Consider the following 11,780-nt stretch of genomic DNA (forward strand, 5'->3'; position numbering starts at 1 on the left):
TATTTTCTATTTTTATTTGAGATTTTTCTAGCTACAAAAACCACAGAGAATTTGGCTGACCCTGCCTCACACTCTTTATCCCTTTTTGGAAATATTTTCAAAAGTAAAATTAAGAACATTTGAGATCTTCCTAGTTCTTGGTATGATAAGTGGGTTTCTATTGAAACCTGGAGAGTTTTATGTCATGTTATGAGACTCTGTGTCTTATTTAAACCTTCTGTTGTATCTGGCTTCCTCTGATACCTCTATGGAGGTAAATATCTAGGTTCCCACTCAGCGTTCATTTACACCCAAGTAGGAATCTCTTTTTGTTGATGGCAGAGGGGTGGGGTGGGAAACTGTTTTTCCAAGTGGTCTCCACTGATACCACTGGGCTGGGAGGCTTGTTACCAGCTGATGATGATAAAGTCCAGGCTTTTGACCTTGCCTTCCCTGAAACCTGGTGCAATGTAACAGCCTATGGAGAGTGAACATCCAGGCTTTGCTGGCCTTGTTGAGGGTGGGGCCACAGTTTTCTCTGTGGTGTTTGGCTGTAACAAAGCAGTTACTGTCTAAATGTTTTCTTCTTGCTAAGCTTCTTTTTTCCTAGTGCTTTAGTTAGAGCAGGCATCTGTTGGACGATTTTGGTTTGTTATTGTTCATATTTCTGGATTGCCGGACTCTTCAGCTCCATGTCTTGGATAATGATGCAAAAGACTCAGCACCATGTCATTGCTTTATCCCCAAGCTCTCTACCAGTCTGTCTTTTCTCACCACTTTCCAGAGTCTCTTTGTGTTTGCTTTGTACAGAGCATCTAGGGTCTTTAGCTGTACTTACTAGGAGCAATCAGGAAAAGCATGTCTACTCCAGCTGCCAAAAGTAAAAATACATCATTTTTTAAAAATGCTCCCAGGTAAGTCTAACAGGCAGGAAGATTGGGAATCATTGGACCACTCAGGTTGCAGTGAGTTGGCTCAGGTAACACCAATTTTGGGCTATCTTTGAAAGCACTTTTCATAAAGGTGACTGCTGTCTCCATAAAGGGCATAATACTGTCCTTTTGACTCCCTCCTCAGCCCAGCTCCATGTAAAGCACGGTAACCTAAGGGTAGCCCATATTCAAGGCTTTGGTGACTGCTGACAGTGTTCTTGAGGGGATTATTGTAACAGTCGATATAGTGGCTATTTTCCTAGGAGGAAGGGGCTGTTATTGGGGTTAGGATCCATGGTAAGGCTTCTCATGTGGCTGGCAAAGTCCTGGGTGTAGTTCACCTCAAGCTATGCACTTATTTTATATGGTTTTCTGCATCTGTGTTTTATTTTACAATCTTTTTTTAAGTTTTAAAAATAATTTTTAATGGTGTTGAGCTTCTATTGACTGCCATTTGCAATGTCTGACTATGGCTATTTGTCCGCAGGTCTCAGCCCCACAGAGCTGCCATTTGACTGCCTTGAGAAGACAAGCCGAATGCTCAGTTCCACGTACAACTCCGAGAAGGCTGTTGTGAAAACATGGCGCCACCTTGCCGAGAGCTTTGGACTCAAGAGGGATGAGATTGGGGGCATGACAGATGGCATGCAGCTCTTTGATCGCATCAGCACAGCAGGCTACAGCATCCCAGAGCTGCTCACAAAACTGGTGCAGATTGAACGGCTGGATGCTGTGGAGTCCTTGTGTGCAGACATACTGGAGTGGGCTGGGCTTGTGCCACCTGCCTCCCAGCCACCCACTACATCCTGAGGAGCCTGCCTATAGTCTGCCCTCCATGGGAGGCACCAAGGATCTACCAAGGGCTCTGGAGCTGTGAGTGCTGGCGACAGACTGCCAAGAGTCAGGCTTTTTCTGCTGTCACGAGGATTTGCCTTAGGCCATTCCAAGGAACAAGAGGAAATGAGGCTTGTCTTCTAATCTAACCAAAAATAAAAGATTAAAGTTGGGATGGTCCCAGCTACCCACCTGTACCTCACCAGGCAGGATGAATATTTATTCAACTCATTCAAGGGATGTTTTTGGGTGCTCAGATGAACCAAACAATGTGGGGATGACAGAGGTGAAGAATCTAGTACCTGTTTTTAAGGAGTTTACAACCTCAGGAGAGACAGAAGACGTGTCTACAAACCATCTTGCTAGAAAACATCAAACAGTCTAGACGAAGGGATACTAAGAAAACATAATAAGTTCTGAGGGAGGGAGATGGCTCCCCACTGGGGTGATGAAGGAGGGCAGCATCATGAAGAAAGAAGCTCGAATGCCTGGTGAAATGGCTACCAAAGGCAGATGCCACACTCCACATAGTGTGTCAGGTTTGGTACAAGTCTGTTAATATCCTAAGTGGCTGTTCTTAAGGTCATTCGTATTTCTACAGCCCTTCCAATCACTAATGGAAGAGTTCACTCTGTGGCCTGCCTTCTGTCACTGATCTACAAGGCATGTGTTTGTCCAGTCAAGTAGACCTGTGTCCAGTGGCCAGTTTCACCTATTGCCTGATTCCCAGGCCTGAGACCCAGTGGTTTTGTATTACACATGAATTGCTTTCCACTCTCATCCCTAGTCAGATTTGACCCTTTGGGGGCAGCAATGTTCAAAGACACAGTCCATTTAAATTATGTGTCAGCCTGTTTTTGCTTCAAACAGAAATGAGTGGTCAGCTATATGTGGAAAGAGAAATTGTGACTTCCTAGGAATTCAGCCATGCATAATTTTAGAGTCTGAGTGTCTGAGACTTGTGAATGAGCCTTGTGACATGAGGGTTTCTGAGCCAGTCAAGGAAAATGGAGCCTCACAACACAGGCAGGGCCTGGGCTTGAAATCCAAGGACCTGATTCTAGTTGTGCCAGCTTGGGCCATTCTCTTCTCCCTCTTGGGCTTCAGTTTCTCTTTTGCAAAAGAGAGATTAGTCTGTGATTCTGTAATCAGGAAAAGTAGGGTTTAGGTGGGCAACAGGAAAGTGGACTTCAGGAAATGCCAGGCCTTCAAGGTTCACATTGAAGTGAACACAGATGAGTCATCAAGATGAGACTAGAAGCAGAAAAACTCGGAGTAACTATAATTGTTTGACATACACTTAGAGGTAAAGTAATAAACTGGCATTGTTCTTGGCAAAATCTCTTACTACACCTGCAGTTGCCAAGAACATGGGAGCCGGGGTAGTGATCATATCAGGGGTTTAATTTAGAGTTCACTGCTGAGCTTCCTAATGACAGATCCGACTATAGTTATTACCAAATTAAAACCAGTCTCTGACTTACAAAGTGATGTTTTTAAAATTATAAGTCACATGACTGAGCAAATGCTTTGGGGAGAGGAAATCAGTCATACATTTAGAGCCAACAAGCAATTTCCCACCAATGAATGTAGAACATACTGTGATAGGATCATAATTAGGTCCTGAATATTTAATATCATCATTTTCTGTGTCTCTTTGCTGTTTTTCAGAACCTATTTGCTATATCCTACAAGCTAAGTAATCCATGGCAAAACTCAATTATCCTTTTAATCCCTCTTTGAAATCCTATGGCACCCCTTTCTCCTGCTTTGTGATGATGATGATGAGATTGTCCCCCTGAATCAGGCTGCAAATGTCACATGTGATGAGAATGCTGTTCCAGGGAGACAGCTTGCAGTTTCCCAAGAACAATATTTTCAGTGAAGAAGCAGAGGCGGCTGTTCCTGGACCCAGAGCTTTGCCTCATTTCACACTTACAATGCTGGGGCCAGATGTCTAGCCAGCATCATGCCATGTTTCAGTGATTCTCAACCTGCCATTTTTAGAAAGTTAGTCCTTATAGAGCTAAACATTCCTTTGTCATTTACTTATTTGGACATAAATCCAAGAATAGTCTATTCTGATGAGCTTTAGCCTACATTGTGGAATTCAAATCAATGCGACCATAATGATTATCACTGACCAGAACAGGGACTTCCATCCTGACATTTTGTATGGAGACATTCATTATTTTGCTATACTTAAAAACTTTTAGGAAACACCCTAAGCTGGAGCTGTGGGCCTTAGCCAGTGAAGTCTTAATTGTTAATAGTTTTGTCTCATCCTGTATATATAACTTATTATATTTTACTGTTTCAATAAACTAATAAAAAGGAGATCTACAGACTGCTACAATGTGAGTTCTTTCTGGGGGTGGAGGGAGGGAGAAGGCAGGTGAGTGGAGAAGCCTCTGATTGCTCTGTTCCTGGTTATTGCACGTGTAAGATGAGACCGTATGATTGTGACCAGCCTAAATGAACTTCCTAAATTTTTATGGCCTGGGCCATGCACTCAACAGAAGCAAACATTACAGTGAGATTGTAAAACAAAAACAAAACAAAACAAAACAAAACAAAAACGCTTTGCTTTCCAAGTTGCCATCACTGTATCACTTAGGTACTGCTATGTAACAAACCATCCCAAAATTCAATGGCTTAAAGTGACAATTTATTATTATAGTTCGGAGGTCACTAAGGATCCCAGATGACCTAAGTTGGGCTCAGTTGGCTATGATTTAGATGGGGCCTATGGCTGTTGGGATACTTTAATTGGGGTTGCTGTGTTCCAATGTCCCCCATCCTTGTCCTCAAACCAACATCTAGCCTATGCCTGCCTTCATCATGGCAATGACAGAAGTGCAATAGTGAGCAGACACACAAAGTTCCTTCAGGCCTACACCCAGAGCTGGCACACCATCACTTCTAGCTCATTCTTTTGGCCAGAGCAAATCATATGGCCAACCCAGAATCAAGAGTAGGAAAACAGGCCCCACTCTAACTCTGTGAGCAATAAAGTTAACTCACAAAAGGCAAAATATTAAGGCAGAAAATGTAAACATCTACAGTTATGTTCATTTCCTATGGCTGCTGTAGCAAATTACCACAAACCTAGTGGTTTCAAGCAACACAAATTTATTATCTTACAGTTCTAGAGGACTCCAAAGTTTTAACACAGTTGTGTTCCTTGTGGAGACTATAGAAGAAAATCTGTTTTCCTGCCTTTTCTAACTTCTAGAGTCTGTCCATATTCCTTGGCTCATGCCTCCCTTCCACCTTCCAGGCCAGCAATCCCATCTCTCCAACCTCTGTTCCCATTGTCAAATCTCCTTCCCTGACACCCTCCTGCTTCCCTCTCTTCTCCCTTGTGATCACACAGGACCCACCTGGGTAATCCAGGATCATCTCTCCATCTCAAGATCCTTAATCATCTCTGCAAAGTCCTTTTGTAACATCATGTATCACAAGTTCTAGGGCTTAGAGGGTATATGCTTTTGAGAGCTCATTGTTCTACCAACCACAATAAGTATGTAAGTGGCTGTGGAATATAACAACATAACACCATCAGAGGAAGTGTGCTGTCAAAGCATACTTTCCAGCTGGGGCTATTTTATTATATGGATAAATGTAAACTAAGCAGTGGTGGCCTTCCCACTGGGAACTATGAAGAAGGGATGGATGAGCTGGGCTGCAGGTGCTCAGCAGCAAAGACTTCAGTGAACCACCTGCTTCTATGAGCCCCACTCTCCTCCACCTTCAGCCTCAGTGGTCCAGGGGGATGTGGCAGAGTCTCATGAACACCCAGTTTGGATTGGACAACATCTCTTTATTCAGGGCTTTGTTTACACTATTCTTCCCCAAACATTTCTAGTGAATTACTTTGGCAACAACTATGGCTTTTGGAGGCTTAAATGAATTGTTGGCTTTATGTAAAAACCAACATATAACCTGTATTTTGTGGCTTCACTCTATGCATTTGGGGCCTTTCAAAGACATCTTGCATTTTGTAATAAAATGCAATAGTCCTGGTACTATTTCCTCTATGTTGGAATGCTTTATGAATAAGGAAAATCTGGAAATAGCACAAACATTGTATTAAAAAAGCATTTTCGAATGTCAGAGGAATCCTGCTTAGCGTTAACATTCTGGTGTCAAGAGACCTTGTGAGGAGTTCAAGTAATATAAGTATTTCACTTTTTTTAAACCCAGGGGAGAGATAACCAGAGGGTGAAAATGGAGACAAGCTTTAAAACCATTTTGCTGAGAGTCACTCTAAGCCTGGTTTGTCACTCAGACTAAAAGTTATGTAGTGATTCCAATGAAACAGGTTATTCATGTTCTGTCTATTCTTGTTTTCAAAATTCTGGTCAGCATCACTTATACAGGATAACTCCTCCACTGAGGGAAAACGTTCTTGTTCACTCATAGTCACTAGTGTGGGACTCTTTTAAAGATCACATGATTTTTATCCTTATGTCAATGTGGTGTATTACACTGACTGATATGCAGATGTTGAACCATCCTTGCATCACTGGAATAAATCCCACTTGTTCATGGTGTAAGATCCTTTTAATGTATTGTTGAAATTCACTTTGCTAATATTTTGTTGAGGACTTTTGCATCTATGTTCATAGTGGCCTATAATTTTGTTTGTAGTATCCTTGTCTGGTTTTGGTATTAGGGTTGGCCTAATGCTGGCCTCATAAAATGTGTTTGGAAGTTTCCTGTCTTCTATTTGTTGTTGTTGTTGTTGTTGTTGTTGAAGAGTTTGAGAAGGATTGGTATTAATTCATTTTTTAATGCTTTGTAAAATTTACCAGTGAAGCGATCTGGTCCTGAATTTTTGCTTGATGAGAGGTTTTTAACTACTGATTCAATCTCCTTTCTGGTTCAGATTTTCTATTTTATTATGATTTAGTCTTGATAAGCTATATATGTTTCTAGGAATTTATCCACTTCTAGGTTGTCCAACTTGCTGGCTTATAATTATTCATAGTAGTCTCTAATGAGACTTTGCATTTCTATGGTATCAGCTGTAACATCTCCTCTTTCATTTCTGATTATATTTATTTGAGTGCTCTTTTTTTCTTGGTGAGTGTAGCTAAAGGTTTGTCACTTTATCTTCTCAAAGAACTACTTCTTAGGTTCATCTGAAAGATTCAAGATGGTGACTAGAAGATCCTGAACTCACCTCCTCCCACTGGCATATTGAATCTAAAGCTACATATGGAACAATTTCCTCTCAAAATATCAAATGTGGCTGAGTGGTGACTATGCATTGGGCAAATGAGAAGAAAACCACATCAAAGCAGATAGGAGAGACTGGGACACAATCTCACCATAAACCACACCCTGGCAGAACAACCCATAACTTGAAGTGTACTAAAACCTAGCGCTTCTCCCTGAAGGATGAAGGGTTCAAACCCCACATCGGTCACCCCAACTTTTTAAAAAAATTATTTAAATTCGAGTTAGTTAATGCACCATGTAGTATTGGTTTCAGAAGTAGTAGAACCCAATGATTCATCACAGCCAGTGCTCATCCCAACAAGTGCCCTCCTTAAATGCCCATCCTCCATTTAGCTCATCCCCCCTCACCTCTCCCCCAGCAACTCTCAGTTTGTTCCCTGTATTTAATATATATTCTTAGGGGCGCCTGGGTGGTTCAGTTGGTTAAGTGTCTGACTTTGGCTCAGATCATGATCTCACGGTTCGTGGGTTTGAGCCCTGCGTTCGGCTCTGTGCTGACAGCTCAGAGCCTGGAGCCTGTTTTGGATTCTGTGTCTCCCTCTCTCTCTGCCCCTCCCCCACTCACACTCTGTCTCCCTCTGTCTCAAAAATAAATAAACATTAAAAAAAATTAAGTATTTTTTAATGCTTATTTGTTTTTAAGAGAGAGAGAATGTGAGCAGGGGAGGGGCAGAGAGAGAGGAAGACACAGAATCCGAAGCAGGCTCCAGGCTCTGAGCTGTCAGCACAGAGTCCCACATGGGGCTCGATCTCATGAACTGTGAGATCGTGACCGGAGCCGAAGTTGGACACTTAACAAACTGAGCCAACCAGGTGCCCCTGTTCTCTGTATTTATGAGTCTCTTATGGTGTGCCTTCCTGTTTTTTTTAAATGTTTATTTATTCTGAGAGAGACAGAGACAGAGAAAGAGACTGAGCATGAGTGGGGGAAGGGCTGAGAGAGAGAGAGGGAGAATAAGAAGCAGAAGCAGACTCCAGGCTCTGAGCTGTCAGCACAGAGCCTGACAGGAGGCTCGAACTCACTAACCAAGAGATCGTGACCTGAGTCAAAGTCTGATGCTTAACCAACTGAGTCACCCAGATGTCCCACTCTCTGTTTTTATCTTATTTGTTCTTCCCTTACCCTATGTTCATCTGCTTTGTTTCTTAAATTCCATATGAGTGAAATCATATGATATTTGTCTTTCTCTAACTGACTTATTTCACTTAGCATAATACACTCTAGTTCCATCCACATTGCTGCAAATCAGTCATCCCAAATTTTAAGACATGCACTTGAGAGCCCCCAAAACATCTTACTATGAAAGCCAACAGGGCATGCATCCTGAGACCCAGAAGAAGGTAGTAATCTGTGGAGTGCCTGGGTGGCTCAATAAGTTAAGCATCTGACTCTTGATTATAGCTCAGGTCATGATCTCACAGTTCATGTGTTAGAACCCCACGTTGGGCGCTGAAGCTGGCAGCACAGAGCCTGCTTGAAATTCTCTCTCTCCCGCCCTCTCTGACCCTCCCCCATTCATGCTATCTCTGTCTCTCTAAAAATAAATGAATAAACTTAAAAAAATGGTAGTGATCTGAGAAACAGCTATTAAAGGGCTCATGCACTTGGACTCACCCACCCCAGGGCCTAGCTGAGGCACCCAATTGTGCTCAGAGTAAAGTGGAGGATCACCTTGGCCTGAGGGACAGACATCTAATTCAACACACACACTGCTGCTGGAACACTCTCTGGGCACAGAACTGGCAGGTGTCATATTCACGTTCTCCCTTTGCCATACTCCAAAGCACCAGTATCTTCCAGAAAGGAGCCTTTATATGTGTCTGCTGCCCTGATTTTTGCAGCTGCTACCTAGAAGATGCCTCTTGATGCCTGACTCTGGAGGCCAGGGGGCGCTTATGCTCATGGCCCCTCAAGGCTGTATATATTTGCATACTTTTAAAAGCTGATCTCTTAAAAACTGAGAATAAACTGAGGGTTAATGGGGGGATGGGAAGGAGGGTAGGGTGGGTGATGGGCATTGAGGAGGGCACCTGTTGGGATGAGCACTGGGTGTTGTATGGAAACCAATTTGACAATAAATTTAATATTAAAAAATAAAAGTTAAAAAAAAAAGCTGATCCCTGGGTATTTCTCTTCCAGTCAGCCTGAATCTAGGTGCTAACATTCTCCCGTTTGGGGTACTGACAGGTCTTGGCACATCCTCATCTACTGGGATTGATTGCTTAGATAAGCACAAAGGTTTGAGAGATGACCAAAAGCTGGAGTAGTGTTGAATGAAAAGTTTCATCTGCTACAAGAGGCCACTCCTTCAAACTGGGAGAGGTGGTGGTTTCATCTATTATGTAGAAACCAACACAGAGAATCAAGCAAACTCAAGAAATGGAAGGATATATTCCAACTGAAAGAACTAGATAAAACCTTAGGGGAGAAAATGAAATGAAGATAATTTACCTCATAAAGTGTTCAAAGTAATGGTCACAAATAGTCTTCTTCCCACCAGACTGGGAAGAAGAATGGATGAACATCATGAGAAATTCAGTAAAGAGATGGAAACTATAAGAAATATGAAACAGAAGTCACAAAGCTGAATAATACAATAATTAAAATGAAAAATACACTGGAGGGGTTCAATAGCAGCTTAGATGAGGCAGAAGAAAGAATCAGTCAACTATAAGACAAAGCAGTGGAACTCACCAATCAGAGCAGCAAAAAGAAAAAAAATATGAAAAAATGTGAAGATAGTTTAAGGGATAGGGTAACATCAAACAGGCTAACATTCATATTATAGGGGTCCTAGCAGGAGAAAACAAAGAAAAAGGGGAATATTATTTGAAGAAAAAATGGCTTAAATCTTCCCTAATCTGGGGAAAGAAACACATCCAGATCCAGGAATCCAAATAAGAAGAACTCAAAGAGACCTACAACAATACACATTATAATTAAAATGTCAAAGTTAAAGACAAGGAGAGAATATCAAAGCAGAAAGAATAAAACAACTCATAACATACAGGAGAATCCCATAAAACTAGGCACATTTTTCAGCAGAAACTGTGCAGGCCAGAGGGGGTGGCATTATGTATTTATTTAAAGTGCTGAAAGAGAAAACTTCCAACCCAGAATACTCTACCCAGCCAAGTTATCATTCAGAATTGAAGGAAAGATAGAGTTTTCCAGATAAGCAAAAGTTAAAGGAGTTTATCACCACTAAGTTGACCTTACAAGAAATGTTAAAGGGACTTCTTCAAGCTGAAAGAAGAAAGGGTGCTAATTATTAGCAAGAACACATTATTAGCAAGGGCCCTAATTATTAGCAAGAACAAATCTCACTTGAAAAGTAAATATATAGTAGAGGCAGTGGCTTAATTACTTATAAAGCTAGGATTCAAATTGAAAGAAAAAAGTAGTAAAAATAACTATGATTAGAATAATTAGTTAAGAGATACACAAGATGGGGTGCCTGGATGGCTCAGTTGGTGGGGTGTCTGAATCTTGATTTTGGCTTAGGGTTGTAAAACTAATTCCCATGTTAGGCTCCACGCTGGGCATGAAGAAGCCTGTTTAATATCTGCTCTCTCCCTCTCCTTCTGCCTCTCCAACATGCTCACTCACACTATCTCTCTCTCTCTCTCAAAAAAAAAAAAAGATACACAACATAAAATGTCACATAAAATACATAACATGAGGGAGGAGAAACAAAAAATGTTGAGCATTAAATGGAATGAAACTTAAGTTGTTACCAACTTAAAATAGACTGTTATAAATATGTTATATGTAAGCCTAATGGTAATCACAAAGCAAGAAAAAACAAAAAAACAAAATAAACAAACAACAATAAAAAACACAAAAGATAAACAGAAAAGAATCTAAGCCTTACTACTAAAAAAGTCATGAAATCACAAAGGAAGAGAGCAAGAGAAGAAAGGAACTGAGGCACCTGGGTGGCTCAGCTGGTTAAGTGTCTGACTTCAGCTCAGGTCGTGATCTCATAGTTCATGAGTTTGAGCCCACATTGGGCTCTGTGCTGACAGCTCAGAGCCTGGAGCCTGCTTGGGATTCTGTGTCTCCCTTTCTCTCTGCCCCTCCCCCTGTCATGCTCGCTCTTCCTCTCTCCCTCTCAAAAATAAATAAATGTTAAAAAAAAATTAAAGAGAAGAAAGGAACAGAGAGGAATGACAAAAAAAGCTAGAAAAACAATAAACAAAATGGCAATAAGCACATACCTATCAATAACTACTTTAAATGTAAGCGGACCAATTCTCCAATCAAAAGACATAGAGTATCTGAGTTGATTAAAAAACAAACCCATCTGTATGTTGCGTATAAGAGACACGCTTTATACGTATGGACACACACACATTGAAAGTGAAGAGTTGAACAAAGTGAAAGCTTTATATGTATGGACACACACACATTGAAAGTGAAGAGCAAATGGAACCAAAAGAAAGCTAAGGTAGTTATACTTCTATCAGACAACATAGACATTAAAACAAAGACGGTAAAGGCACAACAACACACACATAGATCCATACAACTGAATAGAGAACCAGAAATGGACCCTCATTTTTGACAAAGCAGGAAAGAATCTCCAATGGAAAAAAGACATTCTCTTCAGCAAATGGTGTTAGAAAAACTGGACAGTGACATGCAGAAGAATGAAACTGGACCACTTTCTTACACCATACACAAAAATAAATTCAAAATGGATGAAAGTCCTAAACGTAAGACAGGAAACCATCAAAATCTTGGAGAAAACAGGCAACAGCCTCTTTACCTTAGCCACAGCAACT

General features: G+C 41.2%; 1 protein-coding gene across 3 annotated transcripts in view; it reads left to right on the forward strand.

Moving 5' to 3' along the window:
- Window positions 1–4,082, forward strand: part of EDAR (ectodysplasin A receptor) — an 89,217-nt gene extending 85,135 nt beyond the window's left edge. For all 3 annotated transcript variants that reach the window (XM_019826939.3, XM_019826940.3, XM_003983868.5), the window contains one exon: window positions 1,399–4,082. In XM_019826939.3, the coding sequence (XP_019682498.1) occupies window positions 1,399–1,721 (323 nt within the window). In that variant the 3' untranslated portion in view covers window positions 1,722–4,082. The remainder of the gene's footprint in view (window positions 1–1,398) is intronic.
- The last annotated feature ends 7,698 nt before the right edge of the window (window positions 4,083–11,780 follow it).

Source organism: Felis catus, chromosome A3, assembly GCF_018350175.1.
Source record: "Felis catus isolate Fca126 chromosome A3, F.catus_Fca126_mat1.0, whole genome shotgun sequence".
NCBI lineage: Eukaryota > Metazoa > Chordata > Mammalia > Carnivora > Felidae > Felis > Felis catus.